General features: G+C 39.8%; 2 protein-coding genes across 11 annotated transcripts in view; one reads left to right on the forward strand and one right to left on the reverse strand.

Annotated features, from left to right (window-relative positions):
- Nucleotides 1-16,813, reverse strand: part of RO60 (Ro60, Y RNA binding protein) — a 28,535-nt gene extending 11,722 nt beyond the window's left edge. The window contains exons 1-6 of one of the 3 annotated variants that reach the window (XM_072759483.1): nt 16,645-16,813; nt 12,744-12,912; nt 5,134-5,733; nt 1,768-1,988; nt 1,119-1,265; nt 447-584 (exon numbers count right to left, since the gene is read on the reverse strand). In XM_072759483.1, the coding sequence (XP_072615584.1) occupies nt 447-584; nt 1,119-1,265; nt 1,768-1,988; nt 5,134-5,733; nt 12,744-12,828 (1,191 nt within the window). In that variant the 5' untranslated portion in view covers nt 12,829-12,912; nt 16,645-16,813. Of the gene's footprint in view, nt 1-446; nt 585-1,118; nt 1,266-1,767; nt 1,989-5,133; nt 5,734-11,794; nt 11,927-12,743; nt 12,913-16,644 lie in introns of those variants that run through there. The other 2 variants (XM_025991338.2, XM_072759484.1) reach the window with 2 other exon arrangements.
- A 141-nt stretch (nt 16,814-16,954) lies between these two features.
- The window catches only part of UCHL5 (ubiquitin C-terminal hydrolase L5), a 40,811-nt gene continuing 31,231 nt past the window's right edge, over nt 16,955-26,534 (forward strand). For 2 of the 8 annotated variants that reach the window (XM_072759488.1, XM_025991337.2), the window contains exons 1-2: nt 17,027-17,229; nt 25,491-25,554. Coding sequence is in view for 2 of the 8 variants with exons in the window: in XM_025991334.2 (XP_025847119.1) it covers nt 17,154-17,229; nt 25,491-25,554 (140 nt within the window). In the remaining 6 variants the exon portion in view is untranslated. Of the gene's footprint in view, nt 17,230-25,490; nt 25,555-26,534 lie in introns of all 8 variants that reach the window. The other 6 variants (XM_025991334.2, XM_025991333.2, XM_025991335.2 and 3 more) reach the window with 6 other exon arrangements.

Genomic DNA, 26,534 nt, shown 5'->3' on the forward strand with positions numbered 1-26,534 from the left:
TTACTGAATTTAGTTACTACTATTTTGCTAAATAACAAGAAAATCTTAAAATAAAAAATTCTTAAAATCAAATCCTCTGATGTAAGATTTTCAGTCCTAAAAAAATCACTTCCCACCGAGACAAGGGAGATACACTACTGATTTACAAAATGACAGAGGACCAGGTCAAAGAACTCTACAGGAATAAAAAAAAATTTAATTTGGTATTTTAAACCTTATCAAAATGACTTTATAAGATAATTGGGTATTTTCCAAAGGTATGGAGAAATTTTTTACTCATAAACTTACAATGTTAATTACATACCTGCATTTACATGAACTACGAAAAAAAAAAAGAATATCTAATAAATGGTTAAACTATTAGTATGATCTTTAAATGTATTTTTATAAAATATATCAAGTCCCAACTGGGTCATTTTGTTATAAAGCAAAAATCAAAACATTACCTTAAATGTTTTGTAAAAAGCAGCATCCAAAGCTTTCAAAATTTCCTCATCAGGACGCCACTTCAGTTTTCCTCTAAGCCCATGACCTGTTTTATAAGTTTCTGACGCAATTAAAACATGAAATGGATGTATACGAGCCTAGAAACAAGACAGAGACAGAAATAAATGCAAAACAAATGAAAAATAGTCATTATGTGTCTTAGATTTTATTACTGTAGCTAATAAATGTATTTCATAAAGAAAAGACAAAAATGAGGACATATTATCTTACATTTCAGAGTTAATTGAAATTTGGTATTATAAAACTCTCAGGACACCTAAAAATGCGCTAGTTACATTTCCAGAATTTAGGAGTTAACTTTTTCAATTAGTAGTAGCTAACAAATGCTTAGTGTTTTTTATATTTTTTTAAAGCTCTTATTTATTTGAGAGGGTGAGCAAAAGTGCACACACGAGTGCGGGGGGGGGGGGGGGGGGGGGGGAGTGCAGAGGGAGGAGGGAGAGGGAGAAGCAGACTCCCTGCTGAGCAGGGGGGGGGATCCACAGACCCAGGGATCATGAATGGAGTTGAAGGCAGACACTCAACCAACTCAGCCAGCAAAGCACCCTAATGCTTACCTTTTTCAACAGTTTTTCATTACAACTCAGCCAGCAAAGCACCCTAATGCTTACCTTTTTTAACAGTTTTTCATTACACAGTTTTTCACATACTAAAGATACTTCTGAATTTCCTGGTTCAAGAACTGAATTAGCAGTCATTTTTCCTAGGTTCCTTAGTAATGCAGTAAGAGGCATTTCTTGTAACAAAGCCTTCCATACCTATTGAAGTGATAACATAGGTAGAAATGTAAGGAATTAAGGGGAAATTAATCAGTATAATAGCTGTATCAATAATAATACTACTAACATTCTTTAAGACTTTCTTTTGGGGTTTGAAGTATTTCCTCAATAAAAAGATTTGCACAACGATCAAAGGCTTATCAAATTAACTTGCTCTCTACTATAGTAGGAAAGTACAGTGTATTCTATGAAGGAACTCATAGAAGAATTTTACTTATTTATTTTTAATTATTAGCAAGGCAAATTAACTGGCCTATCTGAAGTAGAAGTAACACTGAACTGAATGCCAACTACATCTGGGCATTGTGTTAAGTACTTTAAATAAGTATTAATTTCAAGATATATTTTACATTTTTGTTCAAAAGAACTGTATATATAGTTACCATCTTATAAACTACATATCATAAATTACTTTTTTATATATCACACCTTAAATTTTAATACTCATGTTTAATCACATGCTATATTATAATTTACTTACCTCTTTAGACTTTAAATGATTTGTTAGAAGATGTTCCCTAACTAATCTATGTTCTTCTATTAGATGAATGACTTCCAGTTCATCTTTTGTGCGTTTCACTTTCTCTACGGCCTCCAGATACTTTAATAATTTTTCAGTCTCCACAGAAAGTGCTTTTTCTTTATACAATTCGTGGACTTCTTTCCAGCCCTTTGTAATATATTTGGTCACAATAGCAAGTCCTTTAAGAGAATAAGGAATTGAAACAGCATGAGAATTTCTAGGTGATAAACATATATACTGAGAATGCAGTAACTAGATACAGAGGAGCTTTCTGTGATATAACAGATACATTTAAGCCAACGGAGTCAAATGATCTTACTTATTTCATCACAATTGTTTTAATACAAGGCTCCGGAGAAAAATCTCCTATATTCATTCTAAGTCATTTGATTATAGAGCTTTTGGTTTTGTTGTGTTTTGAGACACCAGGATTAGACAATACCTATCTCAGGTCTACAATCTCAGAATGATTCACAAAGTACAGATCTGTCTCAATCTTCAATTCACTTGTTCCTTTTTGCTACTAAATAAACAAGCATTTATAAGTAGCAGAGATAAGTGGAAGTGGACATGTAGGTAAGTAATTTGTTGTTTTTAATAAATGAGAAAATATTACAGGCCAAATAAAGGAAAGAAACCAAGATGTTTATTTCTTTTGTGATTTCTTTTAATAGTTTAAAGGGCTTTGGATTGGGGGACTGAGGAAGTCTGTGTTCTATCCTACATTCTACCAATAAATGGCTGTGTGACCATGCCAGGCCTTAGTTTTACCTCTGTAAAATGGAGAAGGGGATGTTTGAGTTATCAGACTCAAAAGTGTGTATGGGGTAAATGCTGGTAAAATAAATAAATAGGACAAGTCACATAATAGAGAGTGGTTAAGATGATGGAACTAAAGAGAGTATAACCTACTAATGTTTTAGTGAAGTTCTGGCTTACTGCTGCCAAAGAAAGTATTTTCAAAAGAAGCCAGAATAGGTATTTTTATGTGAGGTCTTCTGATTTTTTTAACGTGATGTTAGCCATGAATTCATTTTTTTCTAAAATACTGGCCAAATAAATCCATCTTTAAGGCAGATTGAACCTATGTGTTATCTCTGGACTCTAAATAATTTGATAAAAAGTCAATACTAATATGTAGGATCTTCTAAAGTACTTTGACTCTTCCAGATTTTAGCACAAAATCTAATGTTGTCTTAAATTACTAAATGTTTCGTATGTGAGCACATCTTCTATTTTGTCTTTCCAGTTAAAATATAACTTCTTAAAGGCAGTCATCTTACTCAAGTTCTATGCTGGCCACATGGTAAGTACATAATAAAAAACGGATTAAATCACATTTTCTTGTTTTATATGTTTTAAATACACATTTCAGTTAAAGTATTAAAACATTACTTATTTGATAGCTTAGACTATATTTCCAAATTCTTTTTACTCTGAGAAGCTTAGGGTCTCTTATCCCTGAACATACTGCCATTATTCAAAGATTTTAAGTATGAGTTCTGCCCTCAAGAAATTTAGAATTAAAGAATACCATCTGTGGGAGCAAGTTTAGGGAACATCAACTAATTCCTCATTTTATAGACCAAGAATCCAAAACCCAGAATAACTATTTGCACAAATTCAGAAACTAATTTTTCCAATTAGAACAAGCACTTAGGTATACACAACCATGTAATGTTTCAACACTGGATCCCTACCTTCTTCTTAACACAGGTATTTTTATAACTTTAGGTTAGAAAAGGCCATTCTAAACCTAACACAAATCTATGAAGAAAAACGGTAAGTTTCATTACATTAAAATTCCAAACTTCAATATGCCAGAAACCCCCATCAAAAAAAATTGAAAGACAAAGAAAAAAAAAAGCGGAGGGGAAGTGCATGCTATGTATATAATAAGAAGTTATAAATTCCTATATGTTCCAAGTTCTTAGAACAATGCCCATCCATTAGGTGATCAATAAATATTTGTTGAATGAATGGTGACAATACTCAGAATAGCAACTCAATGGATAAAAGGGCAAAGATACACTCCACAAAGTTACAAATAATGAGCAGTGCCCATAAATTCAGTAAGATATAATTTTTCACCTATTCTATTTGCAAAGATTAAAACACACTGGTAATAATCAGTGTTCAAATATAGGGGAAACTGGCCACTTCTAAATACTCTTTGTGGGTTTACCTATTATATAAATATTTACATTATTCAAGTTTTTTCACTGTAGTATTTTTGTAATGGTATAAAAAACCAGAATCTATTTAACTGTCATCAGTAAGAGACTCGCTACATAAATTATAGTATATTCATACGATGGTATATAAACAACCATTTCTACTGACTTGAAGAAATATCAATGTTTTTAATTGAAACGAAGAAAGTATAAAAAATTTAAAAATAAAACAGTGTATGTTTAGGAGTAATGTTCAACACAGTGATTTCTTTTGAAGGGCAGGACTCCTACTTTCTGCACTATATTTTTATGTATTATCCAGCTATTTTAAAACAATTTCTAATAAAAAACCAAAAAACAAATAGGTTTACATAAATATTTGTAATACTTTGATGTTTAAATTTCATTTTAAAAAGTCCATTCATAATAAAATGGATAAATTAGGAATTAATGAGGAGCTGGCTTTTCAAGTTTCACTTCTGGTATTAAAAAAGAGCGAATTTTCGAAATGTGTAACTTCATACTTTACATTATTCTTGCCCAAAAGTTTTTCTTATTTCCCTTCTAAGAAGGACTAGGTGATTATCATACATTCACCTAACTTCTCAAAAGTCTCTTCCCATAGACATAGAAAAACTGCCCCAAGTTACCATGTCCCCTGGCTGACTGCTTGGAGATAATTAACATCCTGAATTGTTAAGTTCAGCACTATTTCAGGTAGCCTTTAGGTTCCATGGAACATAAATCCTAGGAAGACAGGGAGGGAAAAAAATCATAAGGGACTAGAGCAGTGTAGCCTGGCTATCTGCCATCTACTGGCTTAGGAGGTGTTTTGCTTACTACAACTTTAATCATGTCCATGCTGCTTTCATAGTCCATAATCACTTGGGTAAGCATTCTAGTTAGCATGGTGACATTCTGAGATTTAAAATGTTAACCTGTAAATCTGTCCTTGGATTCAATGTCTGGATTGCCTGTGGTTGGAGTTTAATTCCAGGTTGGCATTAAAACATTTCAATTAGTCAACCAATGTACTTTGAGACTAAAAGGCTATTTCTAGAAGATATTATGCAATCATCTCATGTCAAATAAAAATTTGCAATTTATCAGATATCGGCAACCTCCCCCAACCCAAAGATCTTATGCTTACCTTCACTGGAAGGTTTAAGATGTGACAATCTTAATAGATCTTTGTGAGACCAGCCATTTCTTTGTTTATACTTTGTAACTGCCAGAGCAAGGGCCATGCCCCCCTTTTCATTGTACCAGTCTGCTATAGCCTTCCGGAGGGCACGACCCCACATGCCACATTTCATGCTTTCCTTCAGATCTTTCTTAAACTGGATAAAAGTAAAGAGATGTGTAGGAATGCGACAAACTTCAGAAACAGCTTTAAATGCTGCTTGTTTTGTGCTTATGTCAGAACACTGAGAGCAAATGGCAAGTGCAAAGAGCATAGGCTCTTGCTTTGCGGTTCTGCCTTCCTGACTAAATGACTTTATTTCCTGGATCACTTCACATCCTCTTCCATCTTCAATCAGTCTAATTAAAGCTTCAGCATTTTCAAGGCCCAACTTCTGTTCTTTGATATAATAAGTTCCACCTTCAGAACCAAAACATAAGAACCGGTGTAGTCGATTCATATCAGTGACTTGCCATACATATCCATCTTCAGAATTGGTTATCTGCTTCTCATTCAGTGGTTGCATTTGGTTTACTGATTCCTCCATTTTTCTGTCTTTTAGGAAACCTACCAAAAAGCAAAATGTTATCATAGCTAGAAACAAAACAGTAAAATTACAAAAAGGAAAACATTTAATAATCTATATTTTAAAATGTTATAAAACCTTTATTTTTTTTTAAGATTTAATTAGAGAGCCTGAGCACGTACATGCACATGGGCACTCTTTCTTTTTCTTTTTAAGGTTTTATTTATTTATTCATGAGAGACACAGAGAGAAAGAGGCAGAGATACAGACAGAGGGAGAATTAGGCTCCATGCAGGGAGCCTGACATGGGACTTGATCCTGGGTCTCCAGGATCACACCCTGGGCCGAAGGCGGCGCTAAACCCCTGAGCCATCTGGGCTGCCCCTATGGGCACTCTTGCAGGAGATAGGCAGAGGGAGAAACAGACTCTGGGCTAAGGGCTCGATCCCAGGACACTGAGATCATGACCTCAGCCAAAGTCAGATGCTTAACTGAATGAGCCACCCAGGTGCCTCTGTTACAAAATCTCTTAACTTGAAAGTATTTTTTAAGCTTGTTAAATGGTAGTATGATAACCAGAACCAACAACTAGAAGGTTATTACATTTTTTTTTTTTAAGGTTATTACATTTTTAAGGCATAGTTGGTTGCTTCAGAGACTAGGCAGGTAGCTCAACATGGGGTCTGGAGGCCCAGAGAGAATAAAAGGAGTAGGGAGGGCAGCTATGGTAGCTGAGGCTCAAAAAGATCTTAGTCTCTTTACTCCCAGAATAACTGTGTACACAGTTTTGGTTGGGTATCTAACATTCATCCCTTCCCTCCCCTTTTTCCCTAGCAATAAAGTCCTTCAGGGAAGGCTAGACCTTTCTCCAGCCCAAAGGGATGATTTTTCGTTTCTCTAAGCCAGCTTTCAAACTCTGTGTGTATCAGAATTCTTGAATTGCTAGTTAAAACACTGAATGGTGGGCTCCATTCACCATCCCTAAAGTTTCTTTTTAAAATTCAGTATGGGGATCCCTGGGTGGCGCAGCGGTTTGGCGCCTGCCTTTGGCCCAGGGCGCGATCCTGGAGACCCAGGATCGAATCCCACGTGGGGCTCCCGGTGCATGGAGCCTGCTTCTCCCTCTGCCTGTGTCTCTGCCTCTCTCTCTCTCTCTCTCTCTCTCTCTGTGACTATCAAAAATAAATAAAAAATTTAAAAAAAAATAAATAAATAAAATAAAATTCAGTATGTCTGGAGTGAGGCCTGCGTATATGTACTTATCACAAGTGTCCAGGTGATGCTCTCATTTCTTTTGCCGCGTGACAAGGACCCTAATGTGGGACTCGATCCTAAGACCCAGGGATCACAACCTGAGTCAAAGGCAGAAGCCCAACCACTGTGCCACCCAGGTGCCCCTGCAGAGAATACTTCTGAGGTTTTCTTTACTCTTAAAAGTGGGACTGGGCTCTTAAAAAAGAATGCTCCCTGTTCTACCTCCAGACATTCAATTACAAGTCATGCCTGGAGTGGTGGGCTTGAGTCATGCAGGAATCAGTTTAAGAAGACACACTAATTTATAAGGATGATAGAACTGGAAAAAAAAAATTAGAAAGAATCTGGATCCTTGGTATCATTCAGCTACCTGGAAGTGCCTTACTTACAAATTTCATAACATATAATAAATGCTTCTTTATTGTTTAAGTCATTTATAATTTATGTGCTCTTGTAACAACCTGTACTTTTCACCATCATCTCTAAAACTACTAGAACTGGCTGTGTGGCAACAATATCCCTTTTTATCCTCTTATTGGAGGAGCCACAACTGTTCACTACTGTATCAGTTCACCGCTACTCTTACTATAGTATTGCTGCTTATCCAGGTCCCCCAAGTGTCCTGCCTATACCATCAGAGTGCAGCAGGCTTCCCTCAATGGCAAACAAAACAAACAACACAATCAACAACAAGAAAAAAATCCTTAACCAGCATTTACTGCATATAATGTGTAAGAAATTAAAGAGACTCCTGTTCAATTTTTTTTCAAAAAAAAAAAAAAAAAAAAAGGTTTTTCCTACCCTTGGAAAAACCACATTCTATTTGGTGAGGTAGAAATATATACATAATACAAAGCAAACTGTAACTAAGTGCTCTAATAAAAAAGTACTGTGAATCAGCAGAGAATAAAATAATGCTGTCTCAATAATGCAAGAAGACTTGTGCAGAGAAGGCAAAATGTAAAACTAGTATATTACGTTTGGGAAGGGGAATGTATTCCAGAAAGGGATTTCTGAAATCTTGCTGTCTTTAGATTTTAGAAAAAGAACTAAGTATATGGCATAGCTGTGAAGAAATGTTGACAGAGAAGACAGTAACAGAGCAACACAAGGTAAAAGAAATTTTGTTTTGATGATGATAAAAGCTTGAGGCTGTTTATGTATTGTAGAGAAGCCTTAATATGGAATCTTGGTGAATATTAATAATTAAGAGTTAAGGAGAAGGGTGCCTGGATGGCTCAGCTGGTTGGGTGTCTGCCTTCGGTTCAGGTCATGATCTTTGGGCCCTTGGATGGAGCCCTACATTGGGCTTCCTGCTCAGCATAGAGTCTGCTCCCCCAATCCCGCCCTCAAAAATAAATACAATCTTAAAAAAAAGAGTAGGGAGAAAAGGGCCATTTCAAGGAGAAAAGAGAAGGAGGGGTACAGAGCAAACCAGGAATAGTAGTATCATGGGCCACAGGGAAGAGAATTTCAAGGAGTCAATGGCTGGTAATATCAAATACTCAGAGACAAAGTAAAATAATGCAGAAAAATGACCACTGGATTTAACAGAAGTGATGAGGAAAGGCAATAGTAGTGGAGTTCTGCAAGAAAGAGCCTGATAACAGTGAGATTAGGAGTATGCAATGAGGGAAACTTCACAGGTGACTACTACTCTTTGTTACCAAAAGGGATGGAATCAGAGTGTGTGAGAACAAGAAGAAAAATCTTTTTACCTTTCTAGATGAGAGGACACTGAGAGTTTGAGGTTGAATGGTTCAATCTGGAGAGTGTAAGATAGTAGAGAAAGGATATAACTGAGGGATGAGGTTCCTAAAAGTGGAACAGAATGAGCTTTAAAGCATCCACATTGAGACTGACCTATTGACAGCAAAAGAGATATCTCCTTCACTAAGTGTGAAGATGGGTTTGAGAAAAGAGAATAAGGAAATTGAGGAGGTTCCCAATGTGGGAAGTTTGGTAGGCAAGGGAGCAATGAGGATGGGTCTCATAAAGGGCAACACAAAATGGTGTGGGGATAAATGCATGGGAGAATGGAGAGCCTCACATTTTGAATATGACTGGAGGGGAGCAGTGCTTTGAATTGTGTTGGAAATAATCAGCGTGATATTTCAAATAAAGCTCTGGTATAAAGTAGCTTATATTAGGGCAGGCTTAAGTGTAATGATCATATTATATTAGTCATTAGGGACTGATTTATAGTTACCAGTGCAGTATTGGCTGAAACTCCTAGTGCAACAGATGATGCTTCTGCTAATTATTCTCTGCCACCTTTCAATATGGCTTTTATCTGCTTTTCAATCCAAAAAACTTTGAGAATAACAGGTTTCTCAAAGACTGACACTTTAACTGCTAATTCCAGTGGAAAATTTTCTATTTTACCTTTATACGGCATTTGACATTGCTAGCTTCATCTTTAAGCTTTTATAAAAATACCCTTGGATGGTACTTTAACCTGGCTCTTCCTGCTTATTAGTTATATTTGTTAGACGAATAATACTGAAATGATACTCAATATTATGCTAAAACAACAGCTTTCCTGAACCAAAGCCCAAGAAGTATGATCTAAAGGTTCCAATCCAAATCTCAAAATTCCCTCCCCTCCAAGTTCTTTCCCTTGTAATTATTCCATGTGAGCATGTCTAGCTAATATTAGTTCCCTTAAGAGCAGGGACCTAACCTTAGTTGTGTTACCCTTCCTCTGAACCTAGAATACCACTTTTAAGAATAAGTAGTATTAAAATCATTTTCTGAATCATCTAAGAATGATGTGACTTTTTTTTTCCTGTAATACATTTATTTTGAAAATAAGAATGTGTGCAATTAAAAAAAAGTAATTCAAGCCTTTAAGATAAATTCTGAAAATCAGAAAAAAAATGTACTACATGCAGGTAATGGATATACAATCAAGAAAAGTTGAATGTGAAAAAGTTACAAAGAGGAAGTAATGAGTAGGCAGTAAAAATGTCTTCTATAACAGTATCTCTTTGTAAGGTTTTCTAATATATTTAATGTTAGATATTCAAGTATCTTTTTCAAGTATCTTTTGTTGAGCGAGCAGCAAAATGAACTTTTAAATCTAGGGTGGATACTTAAGAGAAATTCCTAAATGTAATCCTTATTATAAGAAATATAGTTACTTATTCATTACCTCTTCAAAGGAATCTTACCCTTCCATATGTTAATGACAACCAGAAAGGCAAACCTTTTCAACACTTCTGCAGGAAAAAATCCTCAGCTTTTCACATGCTTCTGTGACTCATCTTTCCAGGATGCAACATAGGACAGTGGAACAGATCACACAAATGGCCCCTCTCTACTTGTCTGTGCAAATTTACCAGAATCAAATTTTTAGAGTGAAATATGAAAAGTGGAATGGCAGCAGTTCTAAGTAATCCTCCTTGTCCCTGAGTGCTGAATTATAAATTAGCTTTAAAATTGGCTGGGTGATAAGAGAGGGGTATAATAAAGAATATCTCGTTTTTGTCCAGGTTTCTGGGCAGAGCTTCAAAAATCCTTGGAATTTCCAGATTGATAGGAGTCTCTTTGTTATGCTAATGTGGCAATTCATTCTGGGCTTCTGGATGGGGGTGGTCACCGGAAAGACTAATCATTTGATTAGAGGGTTGGAATTTGGGGCCAGATCAAACTCCCAGGAGGGGTGTAAGGCTCAAGACTGGGCTCAACCACACAATCACCCAATCGTAATCCATAATGCCTCATAATAAAATCCCAAATACAAACTCTGAACATCAATTTCAGTGAAGCTTCCTAACCAGTGAACAAACGTGCTGGGAGTATGAACTGCCAGGATTCCACACAGAGGGTATCCCTTTCCTGCCTCTAGAGTTTGGCCTCTATGTGCCTTCCATTTGGCTGTTCTGAGTCATATATCCTTTATATTAAAACCATAATCATAAGGATAATGCTTTTAGTGAGTTATATGAGTCATTCTAGTGAATTATCGAGGAGGTTATGGGAAGACGTGAATTTGTAGGTGGTTGCATTGACTAGGAACCCTACTTGGGGCTGGTGTCTGAAGTAAGGGCAGTCTTTTGGGGATGTGCCCTTTAACTTGTGGGATCTGAAGCTAACTCTGAAACTGAACTGAATTGGAGGACACTCAGTCTGTGTCAGAGAACTGATCTCAGAACACACACTAAAGGCAAAAGTGACAAAAGAAAATAAAGATCAACTGGACTTCATCAAAACTTAAAACTTGTGTTTCAAAGGATACCACCAAGAATGTGAAAAGAGATCCCATGGAATGGGAGAAAATACTTGCAAATCATACCTTAAGAAACTTATATTTAGAATACATAAAAAAACTCATAACTCAATAATAAAATAATAACCCAATTAAAAAATAGGCAAAGCATCTTAGTAGGCACTTCTTCAAAGACATACAAATGGCCAATAAATACATAAAAAGATGCTATCAGTACTCATTGATGTGGAGAACGAAGGCGAAAGAAATATAGGAAAAAATTAAATTTCCTTAGCAGCCCAATGACAAATACTTGGGATAGGCAGAGTGAACTTCCTCCAAGAGCTTAGTTAGTTATTAGCTGCCTCAATGTTAATACTTTGCTAGAGGCAAAAGGCAGCCTAAGCTTGACAAGTCCAACCTCCAGGATCCTGTAAAAATCCCTTTGGAATCTTCCTTTATCTCTACCCTTCCCCCCAAGATATATGTTAGCAGTCATCCTCCAAGCATATGGGCCCCGATATACATCTTAGACTCATCTAAGGTTTTATTAGACAACAATAAATGACCTTTCCTAACGACAGCTAACCTCTCAATGCCCTCTAGAAACCCTGCTTTCAAATTCTGTAGAGACTTACTCTCAGGTCGCCTGGGTGGCTCAGGGCATGATCCCGGTTGGGGCATGGAGGCCCACAATGGGCTCCCACTGAGAAGCCTGCTTCTCCCTCTATGTCTCTGCTTCTCTCTGTGTCTCTCAGGAATAAATAAATAAAAATCTTTATAAAAAAATAAAAATAAAATATAAAAGGTTAAGAAAAAAAAAGAGAGACTTACTCTCTCCCTAACCCCCTCTCAACTTGAAAGTATACAATCAGCCACTCTTCACAATCCCAGTGCAGTTCTTTGAGCCCATGGGTCCTGTCCCTGTGTTTTAATAAACATCATCCTTTCTGCACTTAAGACACCTCAAGAATTCTTTCTTGACTGTTTCTGAACCCCAACATTTTACACCACTCATCAGGGAAATGCAAATCAAAACTGACTTGAGATGCCACTTCACACTCATTAGGATGGCAACAATCAAAATGACAATGTAAGTGTTGGTGAGGATCTGGAGAAATCAGAAGCCTCATACACTGCTGGTGGCAATGCAAAATGATGATCATATGGAACTCTAACCTTTTGAAGAACTGCCAGACCGTTCTCCAAAGTGGTAAGTGTGGAGGCCGAGAAAATTAAGGCCATTCCACTTTGAGTTCAGCATTATCACAAATGCAGCCATCCCAGGCCCCTGTGAATAAGAGCTGAACTTTACCTTACTTCAGTTACAGGAAGAAAACAGCTTGCAGCTAAATGTCCTAGGAAGCCCCTATTAGAATAAGAACAGAGCCCAAAGCCAAGGGCAGGAAGCCCCTATTAGAATGAGAACAGGAGCCCAAGCCAAGGGCAGGAAGCCCCTATTAGAATAAGAACAGAGCTCAACAGCCTTGAAAGCCCCACATGAAAATGTAAACAGAACTTGAGAAATTCCTCCACCCCTTCTGAAGATCCCCTAGACCAGCCTATAAATACTAAACTGAAACCCACCTCGGGGTCCAAGTCCCTGCTCCGCTGTGTCGGGTATACTTGGACCCAAGCTCGAGCTTGTAAATAAACCCTCCTGTATTTGCATTGGTGCCGGCTCCTTGGTGGTTTCTCGGATTCGCAATCTTGGGCACAACAGTAAGGGTTTCTTTTTGGGGTGGTGAAAAATGTTCTGAAATTAGATGGTGGTGATGGTTACACTGAGATAGGGAAACTGAAGGGACTCCAAGAAGAACTGTTTTTTTTTTTGCTCTTTTTCCTGCATCTACTCCTGCTAGGACCTGCACCCCCCTTACACTTGTGTTGCCTTATACTTAGTACAAATAATGTATGCCCTTCTTGTAAGGGTCTAGAAGTTAATGATTTCTTTGGAGTTTTCCAGTACAATCCATAGAAGTGACAGGGCAAGGTTGTCATGTACATTTTGCAGACCATTGACTTCAGACACTCTGATGCCAAGCCTCCTGGCTTCAGAGCATAAGTGACTTAGGAGGACACCTGAGCACTCATCCCTGTTTTGACCAATTTCTGGATGCTTGAGAAGACCTGTACACCAGATCACAATCCTCATTACATCACATCACAAACCCCACATCCCAAGCAAAAACTGAGATTTGAGTTTTTTGTTTGATTTCTATCCTCTGTAAAGCCATGGACCCTCTTGGCTGGTCCTGTAGAACTCCATTTGGGTTCATGGACCCAGTCTGCTACATCAACACAAGTCTCTGAATATACTAAAATTCACTGTTATGGCATACTTTAAAATAGTGAATTTCAAGTCACACAAATTCTATCTCAAAAATCTGTGACTAAAAAAATGAAAACTAAAGGTTGACTTACTAAAACATCTGGGAAGTTATTTAAATAAATATTCAAATGATATTTAACTCTGTATTTTTTATATTTGTCTTTAGAAAGCAATTTGAGATACACACAGACATAAACAGGACCTTAATTTCCTCTTTCCCCAACTCCCATCATCTCCCTCCTCAAGGCATTAAGCTCCATTGTCAGTGATTTTAAGAAGGCAGTTGGGGTGAGGTCAGAGCCTGGTCGTCAATTAATCCACTCCTGAATAATGGAGTGTTGTAAATCCAGATTAACAATACAAAGATAGTTATTTCTTTGGGTTGTCCTGTCCTATCCAGCATTCTTAAAGCACACCACTCCAAAGACTTTAACATAACTCAAGTTGTTTCAAACTTCCATAAATTAAAATATAGGGAATATATTTTTTTTAAGATTTATTTATGCATGAGAGACACACAGATAGAGAGGCAGAGACACAGGCAGAGGGAGAAGCAGGGCCCCTGCAGGGAGCCCTTTTTTGGACTCCATCCCAGGAATCCACAATCATGACCTGAGCCAAAGGCAGACCCTCAACCACTGAGTCCCTCAGGTGCCCCAAAATTTAGGGCAAGAATTAAACAGATCATAGTATTTTTACAGATACGGCCATAATTTGAAATTGGTTGTGGCCATTTTATATATATTGCCCACTTCTCTGTTAATATTAAATGCAAAATCAATGAACAATAGTAATTATTTTTGAACACTAGTAATTAATACACAATACTTCTTTCTGTTTTGTGTTCATTAGAAAAACACTCAGTTATCTTTTAATAGTATACTAATGTTAGTTTTGAGTTCCTGTTTCTCTTTAACATACACATTTGAGTATCTTTCCAAAGTCTCTTGATCATTTCTTATTTGAAAATGTTCTCATCCCAAGAGGTCAAACAAGTTTTACAGCTTAATCCTTTTTAAATGAAGTCAAAGCTGACATAAGGGACACCTGGGTGGCTCAGCGGTTAAGCATCTGCCTTTGGCTCAGGGCGTGATCCCTGGTCTGGGATGGAGTCCCGCGCCAGGCTCCTTGCAGTTAAGCCTGCTTCTCCCTCTGCCTGTGTATATGCCCTTCTCCCTGTGTCTCTCATGAGTAAATTAAATCTAAAAAACAAAAAACAAAGCTGACATACCTCTAGGAGAGTGCCAGACAATCTAAAAGACACAATACTCTAAAAACTGGGGCCACAAATTCATACTGTATCATTCAGACTGGTAGTATACCTGAGTTGATCAAATCAAATGAGATGCAATAAAAAGTGGTGAGGAATTGTGGCAAACATGACAGCATTCCATCCTTAAGGCATATACTTTCAGCCAACTGGTAGCCATGCAAGTATGGACCTTGTATTATCAAACCTTCTCATTTTTCTCAAAGACCCAGAAATCTGGCTTTGTTTTAAAGATTTTATTTGTTTAAATCATGAGAGACACACAGAGAGAGGCAGAGACACAGGCAGAGGGAGAAGGAGGCTTCCTGCAGGGAGCCTGATGTGGGACTGGATCCCAGGACCCAGGGATCACGACCTGAGCCCAGGCAGATGCTCAACCACTGATCCACCCAGAGGACCCAGAAATCTGGATTTTTATGTGAATTTAGCATAAATGAAGAAATTTTAACCCTCCTTTCTGGTTATTTCAAGGTTGTGTCAAGGGCTAAATTTTCAATAGGCACCATGTTAAGTTGGATATGAAATGAATGTTAGTTCTGAGTATTTATTCAGCACAGAAGACCCTTTAAGTTCATGGCAATATTACAGATCAAAATATACCACAAATGATCACAAACAGCTTTGGGCTCCAATGACAGTCATTTTAGCTATGGTTTATTAAGGAAATACAGCTAGACTCCTATGCCTCACAAACTTTTCCATTTTAGTCTGCTCAGGAACAGCTAATGAACAGAAGTCCTTCCCCACCTCCTCTAACTCCCAGAGTCTCCTCTGTCTAATTCGACACCTCAAAAAAGTTTCAAATTAAAAGAAAAAAGAAATCAAACACTTGATACAAACTTTCATTTCTACTCCATAATACAGCCATGCCCCCCCCCCCTTTTTTTTTCTTTAAGTAGTTTCTAAACCCAATGTGGGGCTCGAACTCACAATCCGGAGGTCAGCAGTTGCATGCTCTACCGACTGAGCCAGCCGGACGCCCCACAGCCATGCTGGTTTTAATACAAAAACTGTGCTGTTGTTTCCCTCGGTAATTATTTGTCACTTTTACGTGTGGCTTCCCATAATCCGCAACACAGTGCTCGCTACCCTCCGAGGCACTGGTCACCCGCGCGCGAAGCGCGGATCCAGTCATCTTTTCTGGACTCCGAAGGCCCTTGGAACGCAGAGCTTTCAAGGAGCGGTGGTGCCGAAACACACACGCGCTGCTGAAGACTTCAATCTCAACACTTAGCCTGCTGCAAAAGCCTGCTGAAGGAGGGCGACGTCACGGTTTAGCGAAAATAGGCATTTTTTTTGCCGAACTCCCCATTTAATCTTAGAAACACGACCAACGTTTTTAGAGTAATACGCTACGTTTCCTCGACCTCGGTCGCTGCGGCATCGCATCCCCTTACACTTGTCGATCACCCCCGCGGACTGCAGGGCAGGCCCTTCTCCCCGGGTCGTTCCCTCCAGGATAAATTCGCCTTCTGTCTTCCCACAAAGATCCCTCTCCCCAATCCCCAGATCCGGGGCGACGCCTCTCGGCGCAGAAGCCGCGCGAGGAGGAGAAGGAAGAGGAGGAGTAAAAGCCCGAGCAGGGCCTCCCGACGCCGGCCTGCGGGAAGCCATGGAAGCCCGGGGGGGAGCGGCCCGGGGTTTGGGAAGGGCCCGCCCTCGGGGCGCCCGAGCCCAGCCCCGCGAGGCTGTGCCCGCAGCGGGGCTCGTTCCGCTCTCCAGCGAGGCCCGGCCGCGGAGGCTCCATCGAGGGTGCTTCGGCCAAGCGCCTGCCCCGGCCTCAGGCACCGGGATGCGGGGTGAGCGGATCCGCCAAATCCTGCGCGAACCCGGGGCCGCTCAGACCGCACAAAGGGGCCCCGGCCGGCCTCCCGCAGTTTCCTCACCTGTGCCTGGCGGCCCTCCGAACCGCAGCGCCACCGGGTGAAGCCCCGCGCGGTGCGGGGAGGCGACGGGAAGATGCCGCAGCAGCCCCCGGCCGGTCACAGCCCCGCCGCCACCGCCGCCGCCGCCGCCGGGGACTCCAGGCTGGGCTCCCGGGAACGAGCCCCGCCCCTCCCCCGGGGCCCCGCCCCCGCCCCCGACTGGCCAGGATCCCGGATGTGGCCTCCTCCGGCGCCCGAATCCCCGCCCTTTCTTCGTAGGCCCCGCCCCTTCCGACTCCGCTACGGGTCCCGCACGGCCCAGGCCGAGTTCCGCCGTCCCTGGGTGGCTAGAGCGTCCTCCTGCGCTCCGTCGCGCTGCAGGTGACGGCGCCCGGAGGCTGTCGGGAAGTAGGCGGGGTGACGTGGGGTTGACGAGCTCGGCGGCAGGTTTGCCGAGATCAGTGGCGGCGGCAGCTGGTGCGGGGGGCGGCCGCGGCCTGAGGCGGAGCGGGCGGTGTGTGGCCGGGGCCATGACGGGCAATGCCGGGGAGTGGTGCCTCATGGAGAGCGACCCCGGGGTCTTCACCGAGCTCATTAAAGGATTCGGTGAGAGCCAGGGGGGCCGTCCCGGGCCGGGGGTCACGGGAGGAGGCCCAGGCCGGACACGGAGTGGTTCTCGGCGGCCACCGCCGCGCCGCGTCGCGTCTGACGGGAGGCGAGTCCGGCAGCCCGGATCGCGCAGGGCTCTCGGCCGCTCCTCCGCCCCGGGCACTGGCGTTTCCGCAGGGATCGGAGCCACAGGACGGGGGCGGGGGTCGTAGGTGTCCTGCGCGCTGTGGCGTCCGCTGGCCTCGGCGCTCAGTCACTTGTTCATTGACCTGAGCGCGCCCCCGCCCCCGCGCGCGCAGACCTTCCCCTCTGCAGGGTCGCTCGCCTGGGAGCGTTCCCCGCGCCCGTCAGGTGAGCCTGGACGCCGGCTCTCAGGCCGTCAGCCCTGCGGGAAGAGCGAGGGTGTGCCTCCTCCTCCTCCTCCTCGGCGGCGGCGGCGGCGGCGGCGGCGGCGGGCGAGGCCGGTGACGCGCCCACAGCACCGCGTGTGTGTGAAGGGCTCCGCGGCGGTCGCGCACGGCGACCGCCCGGCACTGACGAGCCACTTAGCTACTTCTTCCCCCCGCGCTCTCTCTCTCTCTCTCTTTTTTTTTTTTTTTTTTGACTTCCGGCAAAGTGTGGTTTCTTGAGCTAGTGCTCTAGACCAGAGGCCACATGCTTTCCTCAGTTTTCTTTTTTCTGGCCGTGTTCCCTGTCTCACATCCTAAATAGTCAGCATATTTGGCCTTTTTAGACACTTTATTGTCCTTCTTGTTCTCATCCTTTCTTTTGGGCAGTAGGTTTATTTCACGGCTGCATTTCTCCCAAGTATTATTAATTCTAGCTATTATGTTAAAACTTTTACTGGGGATTAAAAACTAAACGTTGGTAGAGATACTGTCAATTGCGCATAGCTGCATGCTAGGGATGTGATTTATCGAGTATAATATTGTTTGCCTACTGTATCTTCGGGCACCCTGGTAGGGCTGGGGAATTTTCAGGGTGAATAAACCATGACTGCTCTTCTAAAGATCCGACGAAGGAATACGGTGCATTAATTGCTGTGCAAGAGGATGTGCAGAAACGTTAAGGGGACACAGGTCACGGAAGAGCACAGGCAGAGCGAAAAACGTACACAGTAACGTAAAGTATATGCAGTAGGAAACAGCAAAGTGACAAAAAAAAACAAAAAACAAAAAAAACAAAACACATAATGTAACAGACGAGGAAATATTTGAATCTGAAGCTGAAAAGTAAACTGAGGCAAGATTGTATGCTGAGTTGTATAGTTTGGATTGCCCTGTCGTCACTGGGGACTTAGCTGTCAAAGATAATTGAATGCCGAAATGACATTTTTATAATTAGAAAAGGTTTATACCATGTGTGGTATGCGGGCTGGAGTGAAATGAAGGGAGAGAAGCTAGAAGTCTCTTAAAAATGATTGGAGTCAGATGATGAACTTGACTTAAAGTAGTGGGTTAAAGAGGAGGAAGTAGTTGTAATAATTTTGCTTTATTTAAACCAGGAGGACAGCCCACTGACCGGATGTAGGGGGAAATGTGAAAATGCTCCAGGGTTTCTAGCTTGAGTGACTGGTGAAGCTTGATGAACAAGCTTGATAGACAAGAAAATGAGTTCCTTTTAGGATTTTTAGTTTGAGATGTCTGCAGGTTTAGCCATGAAATTTAACCTTTAACACCTTAACTCTTTTCACATTAATGTTAACTTTAAGAAACAGTGTACTAGGCAAGTTTGTTTTTCAGTCCTGTATACATAGAAAACTTATAATTCAAAATGATTAAAAGTTGTACTAAAGAGGGTGATATGTAAATGCATTTTTTTGCACTGACACATATGGAAAGTGAGGCAATTGCTATTAATAGGTTGGCTTTATTAGAAAAATGTTGCAAAAAGTTAAATGATACAAGTTGTATATCATCATCAGATACTTCAAAGAGAACATAAGTTTATTCCAATCATTTCCATTTTTTTCTTACACAATTCATGGATTTAAAAAGCTTTTTGAAGTTCATTTTTTAAAAAGTGCACAATCTTATTGTGTCATGAATGCTATTGTAAGTTTATTTTAAAAGTTTCTTCACTGGAGAGGAAATTACTTGTGGAGTCGATGAATATATAAATACATATTTTAGTGGAGTATAATCCATGGTAAAACAAAGTTCTTTTTTTTTTTTTAAAGATTTATTTATTTGAGAGAGAACGAGAGAGCACTCACATGTGCACACCTGAGTGTGAGGAGGGGCAGAGGAGGAGAGAATCCTCAGAGTCCCTGCTGAGCACAGAGCTTGACTTGGGGATCAATCTCATGACTACGATATCACAACCTGAGATGAAACTGAGAGTTGGCCACTTAACTGGCTAAGCCACCCAGGCACCCCCCAAAACAAAGTTTTTATTAGGAAACTGATGGAGCGGAACTTCTACTTTTAATTGGTGTGGTACACACATAATTCATAAATGCACTGAAATAAACTGTGATAGTCTACTGATTAAAAACAGAAGCTGTAAACTTATGTTTCCAGCCAAGATGGAATAACAGGGACTGCATTTACTTTTCGTACAACAAATCAATGACCCCCAACTTTCGTTTCAAGAAACCAGAAAAAGAATAGCAAATGAAACTTGAAGTAAGCAGATGAAAGGAAATAATAAAGATCAGAGTTGAAATTAGTGAAACAAAATAAGATAAAGGTGGTGGAAAAAATCAATGAGACTAAAAGCTGATTTCTCAAAAATCAATGAAATGGATAAACTTCTAGTCAGAGTAATTAGAAAGAGGAGAGGAGAGGGGAGGAGAGGGTGCCTGGCTGGCCCAGTTAGTAGAGCAAGTGACTCGATCCCTGGTTTGTAGGCTTGAAAATAAAATCTTAAAAAAAAAAAACTAGAGGAGACACAAATGACCAATTTTAGAAGTAAAAGAGGGGATACCACTATAGATTTTATAGATTAAAAAGATAATAAGGGAATATTCTAAACATTATGCTAATAAATTTGACAACTTGGGTGAAATGTATGAATATCTTTAAAGATAAAAATTACCAAAGCTCATACTAGAAGAAATAGATAACCTCTATAGCCTTGTATTTATTGAATTGAAATTATAATTTAAAATCTTCCCACAATGAAAACTCTAGCCAAAATTGCTTCACTAGTAAGTTATTTCAAATACTTAAGGATTAACTAATACCAATTCTACACAAAACTTTTCCTTAAAAAAAAATGGAGAGGAAGAAGTATTTCCCATCTCATTCTGAGAGCCATCATTATCCTAACACCCAATCCAGACAAAGGCATTACAAGAAAAGGAAACTACAGACCTAACTCCATCATCAACATAAATGCAAAAATTCTAAACAAAATTTTAGCAAATGGACAATTAATGTAGATCAATTAGTATAGGTTATAATAATCTGTAGGTTTTATACATTATAATAATTAATATAGATTAATATAAATCCCACTCAGTTATGAATTCAGTGTTTTAACATGTGAGATTCAATGTGGTTTACCATATTAACAAACTTAAAGAAAAACTACGATTACCTCAGTAGATACAAAAAGCATTTGATACAATCCAACATCTCTTAAGAAATATGTACTATTATATTTTACCCTGTTTACCAGCTAACAAGTTAGCCTGCACTATCTCATAAAGGATTGTATTATTTGACATATTGATAAAGAGATAAAGATCACTTCTTGGCCTTTTGGCTAGGATCAAGTGTAAAGAGATAAAGAATTGTATTACTCTTGGCACAGTAAGCAGCAGGAGATTCACGTTTGCATTGGTTCCCTTGTCTTCCTACAAGTCGACAGGAGTGGCAGTGGATCCAGGTGGATGTTGCTGCATGAATCTATGTCATAGCTAAGGAACCTGAGCTTAGGGAACTCCCAGTTTTATTAAAGAGGTCGCTGTTCAGTCTTTAGCTTTAGGAAGATCCAATGGACAGCAAATATATCTTGCCTCTGCACCAGTAAAAGATACTATCTCTATCAAGTCTGTTTATTAAAATAACATCCTTGAAAAGATAGTCCAGAACTCTCAGAGGACAAGCAAAAACAGGAGAAACTCAGTGAAAATTGTCTCCCAACGTTATCCATTTGTTTTCTACACCAAATATACCTTTCCTTCAGCTACTCTGATTAATCTGACATTACTCACAGGACTGGCACCAGATCTGTTTATCTCTTACAGTGTTTACAACAGAAAGCAGTGGCTTTCTCCTTATATTTTTACGTATTGACATTTCATCTTGGCTTAAGGCATTAGCTCAGGCATGGCTGGGTGTGTTAGTGATTGCATGGACTCCTCCTGGGCTTGCAAGGAAAAAGTCTTGCAGAATTCCATTATCCACAACTCTGGCCCGGGGTTGAGACAAATCTGAATGACTTTGGGGGCCAACATAGTTTTTCCTTGACATGAAAGTTTATTATGACTTCTCTTGAGGTACGTGTTACTTTGTTTTGAGGAGAGAGGCAAGTTAATGCCTGGCTTTCACACAAGAAATACAAGTATACTTACGACGGTGCACCTGGTACCTACCCCTAGAAAGGAGTACTGCTTATAATTGTTGGGGTCCCCAAAATGGAACCCTCTCATTAGAGATACAAATTAACAGCTTTCCAACTTGAGGTTCCCAAATAGTTGCATCTAGTCCTTGTTTTTGGAGGGCTTACTGAGTGCCCACAATTCATTTTTTTCCTATTTGGTCACATCACTAAATAAATAACATGGAATGACATGGTTAGGGAAGATACCTGGGACTATTTTTTGTAGGAGGTACAAAGGCTGGGGCCATGCCTTTGGTTCTGGTAGATTTGGTGTGGTTAGGGGAATGACAGATTGTCAAAACTGTTGGAAGATAGCATTACATTTTAGGCACTGGCAACAGGGAGGGTCCTTCCCTGGGTATTTTTCTTTCTTTCTTTCTTTTATTTTATTTGTTTATTCATGAGAGACACACAGAAAGAGGCAGAGACCCAGGCAGAGGGAGAGGCAGGCTCCTCACAGGGGGACTCCATCCTCAGACTGGGGTCATACCCTGAGCCAAAGGTAGTTGCTCAACCATGGAGCCACCCAGGCATCCCCCCGGGTATTTTTCTTGGGGAGAAATGTTCCAAGTATATTTTTAAGAAAGTTAATTTTGAAATTAGTTCTGGAATAGAACTATTATGGAGCCACCAGTATCATAATACAACTATGTTTGTCAATACTTAAGTATTTCAAACCTTTAAAATATATTCCTTTCACTTTGGAGCAGTGTTCTGGTTTGGATGACAGATTCTGTGCTCATCCTATTTAAGATGCAGTCCAGTTATCCATGAAAGTTTCTGATGAGCAAAGATAGCAATGGTCTCTCCTACTTATTAACTTCCAGAAGGCTCTCCAGTGTACCTTTCGTATGCAAATTATGCACAGTGCATTGTCTTTGAATTATATATACTTGTTTCCTACTAATTGTGAAGTTTTGTTTTGTTTTTAAACTCTGTCCCCAATGTGGGGCTGGAACTCAGGACCCTAGATCAGGAGTCACGTGTTCTACTGACTGAGCTAGCCAGGAGCCCCCTGGGTGATGTTCTTAAGTATTATGACAATAGTTTATTATTTTCTGTCTTTGCCAGGACCTAGTACCATAAAAGGTATTTGTAAAATAGCAGCATTTTGTTAACTTTTTAAAGCCTTCCCCCAGCCTACCCCCATCTTTTTGGTTAATATATGTTAAGGAGTCTGCATTAAGGGATTCTTTATAATGTATACCTCACAAGGATTGTGTGGATTGGGTAAAGCAGGGAGTACCCTTGTTGTATACATAAGGAAAGTGAGGCTCAGACATTATGTTCTTGCTCATGGTTAAGCATTTTAAGGCGGTGCTGGGATTGGAACTTAGGTCTCTTGTGTACTGCTTCTCTTTCCTATTCCATGCATTATTTGAAATTGAGTTTATATAAGAGGGTTATTAGATACAGAATTTATATAAGGAGAGAGATAGTAAGAGTTGAATACTATGTTTTCCTTACACGAAGAGATGTGTGTTTAGCATGAGGTTGTTTAAACAGGTGTCACCACTTGAAATTCTACCTCTGCAAAAGATTTTGGGACACTTTTGTTCAGTAGATTTTTGTTGTTTTAGCATAATATGTACAATGTTTTAAGTTTGGCCTTTTTATAGTTGATTTCCAATAGCAATAACCAGTGTTAACAGATGCGTTAGTGTCATTTTGTGCCCTTATCAACACTCATAAATATAGATTCACACTTCAATCTATGTTTGAATCCTTAAGGCTTTTTCCTCCAACTTGCTACATGTGAATGCCTAGCAACATGTTTTCTTTTTTTTTTCTTTTTCTAGCAACATGTTTTCTACCACAAACAACCTAGTAACTCTCCCTTGTACATGTATCTTTAATATAAGAATCGGTACTTAATAGATATTTGCTGAATAGAGCAAATGGAGTCCTGGAGTGATATGAATGCCCAAAGTTATGTGGTTGGTTGACTCAACTTTTTTTTTTTTTTTAGGTAGGCCAAAGGCTTCTCTAGCTTTTACTTGAAAATAATCTCAAATATTAAAAAGTGTCCAGACTTTGGAACCAGACGTCAGCCTTAATTTGTTTTTTTGGCATATACTAGCTGTAATGAATTTAGACAAGCCACTTGACATCGCTAAACTTCTTCTGTATAATACTTGCCTTGCAGTGATTAGGGAAAATGCATTTAAAGAACTTTACACATAGAAGGCACTGGTAAATATGGCTGTTTTTTGTTTTTTTTTTTAATATGGCTGTTTTTTGTATTATAACTGGTCATATAGCTAGTAAATGGAGAAGTCGGGATTCAAACCCTAGCATTTTTATAGCTAACATTTTGACCAGTGCACTGTTACTATTATACATACTACTAGGACAGGGTTTCTCAGCTTTGGCAGTGTTGACATTTTGGGCCAGATAATTCTTTGCTGTAGGTGGCTGTTCTGTGCAGTGTAGGATGTTTAGCAACTCTGGCCTCTATCCATTAGATGCCAAGGCCATCCCACTAGTGACAATAGTGACAGTAAAAATGTCTCCAGATATTGTAAATTTTTTTCCAGATGGGGTGGGGGAGGGTGCAAGGGGCAAAAAGCATCACCTGATTGAGAAACACTGTCCTAAGAAAAGGGTATGTTTGGGGGACTCTGAGGTAGTTGAAAATAAAGTTAAAGGCAATATAGAATTGGAATTTAGGAAAAGGGTCAGAACTAAACATCTGATAGGAAAGTCACTGTTAAGTGGTAATTATTTATTACCACTTGAAAAAAAAGTATATAGTAAAAAAAAGGAAGAGAGCCAAGGTCAGAGCTAGAGAAACAGCAATTGAGTGAAAAGAGTGGATATAGAGGAGATAGAGATTTGAGAGAGACTGAAAAGTCTGGGGTGGTATTTCAGTGAAAAAAAAAACCAACAACTTTTTTTTTTAAGATTTTATTTATTCGTGAGAGACAGAGACAGAGACAGAGACAGAGACAGAGAGAGACAGGCGGAAGGAGAAGCAGGATCCCCACAGGAAGCCTGATACTGAACTCAAATCCAGGACCTCTGGATCACGACCTGAGTCAAATGACAGATGCTCAACCACTGAGCCACCCAGGTGGCCCTGAAAAGTAACTCTTGAAAAGTCTTTAAATTATAAAACTAATATACTCCCATTATAAATAATTAGGAAGTGGGCAGCCTGAGTGGCTCAGCAGTTTAGTGCCCCCTTCAGCCTGGGGGCGTGACCCTGGGGATCGGGGATCAAATCCCACGTCAGGCTCCCTGCATAGCGCCTGCTTCTCCCTCTACCTGTGTCTCTGCCTCTCTCTCTCGGTGTCTCTCATGAATAAATAAATAAAATCTTAAAAAGAAATAATTAGGAAGTAATAAAGGAAGTAAAAGGATTTGGCTGTGAGCTTTCTCAGTTTTACCATTTTAATTTGTTATGTCTCATTGTTCCTAAATGTACATTTCTTTCAGTTAGTATTTTATTAAATGTTGAAGGAAAAAATAAGTTACTTTGTTTTCTTTCTTTTTTTTTTTAAGATTTTATTTATTTATTCGTGAGAGACAGAGAGAGACATAGGGAGAAGCGGAGGGAGAAGCAGGCTCCACGCAGGAAGCCCAATGTGGGACTCGATCCTGGGACTCCCAGGATCACACCCTGAGCCAAAGGCAGATGCTCAACTGCTGAGCCACCCAGGCGTCCCAATTACTTTGTTTTCTAAAGAAATGATTTCTTATTTCAGGTTGCCGAGGAGCCCAAGTAGAAGAAATATGGAGTTTAGAGCCTGAGAATTTTGAAAAATTAAAGTAAGTATAATCTTAGTTGTATGAAAAATAGTATGTCTGTACTTTAAGCAAACTGTTACCTGTTTATTTTACTTGGATGACTCTAGGCTGAATACATCATCTCCTTTAAGTCTTTCTTCGATCTTATGATATAGGTATTATTACTCTCATTTTATAACCCAGGCCTGAGATTCTATATAAGTAACTTGCACGGGATTAAAAACTAAGTGTCTAATTCCATATGAGAATTGATTGGCGGATGCTTTACAATGTTCACTTATAGATCAATAGGGTTAGAACATAAAACACATTTTAACATTAAAAACGTGAATAATAGGTTAGTCTATAAAAGCATACTTAGTAGATAATGTATGTTAATAGTAATTCAGAATTTGTCTATACATTATCCCATTGATTTTTGGAGAAGTTACAGTTCAAATTCCCAAGAAGATACCAGGAAGTTTCTTCTTTTCCCTATGACTGGAATCACCTCTCTGAGACTCCCCTTAACCCTAACCTCCATGCCCCTAAGCATTGACCCTGAATTGCATAGAGAGAGAAGAATTTTCGTTGGAGGAAGAATTCTTGGATTCTTGGAATGTGACAAGGGGTAGGCTTCTAGAGGGGAAATAGGGACTGTAGGGATATAGCTACCATTTTTAATAATAAAGAGATCATTTGCTTCCCCCTACTTCCCCCTTCCCCACAGAAGGAGCAATGACTCGAGATGAAATAAGAGATTAATTCTGGCTGAGTGATTAGGGAAGATTAATTAAAGATGCATCAATTGAACTGTCTTTAAAGGATAGGAAAGGGTTTTGTTGCATGGAAGACAGTTATAAAAGGGTGGAGAGAAAATCCTAAAGAGGTGATTTAATGTTTCATGGGCAACAAGAGTTCCTTTAGGAAAGTATGACTTAATTATGTATGAGATGATAGCATCTGTTCTTGCTGCAGTTTGATGATTGTTCATGAACCCAACAATTATATGAAGGTGACTT

The sequence above is a fragment of the Vulpes vulpes genome, chromosome 5 (assembly GCF_048418805.1).
Source record: "Vulpes vulpes isolate BD-2025 chromosome 5, VulVul3, whole genome shotgun sequence".
NCBI lineage: Eukaryota > Metazoa > Chordata > Mammalia > Carnivora > Canidae > Vulpes > Vulpes vulpes.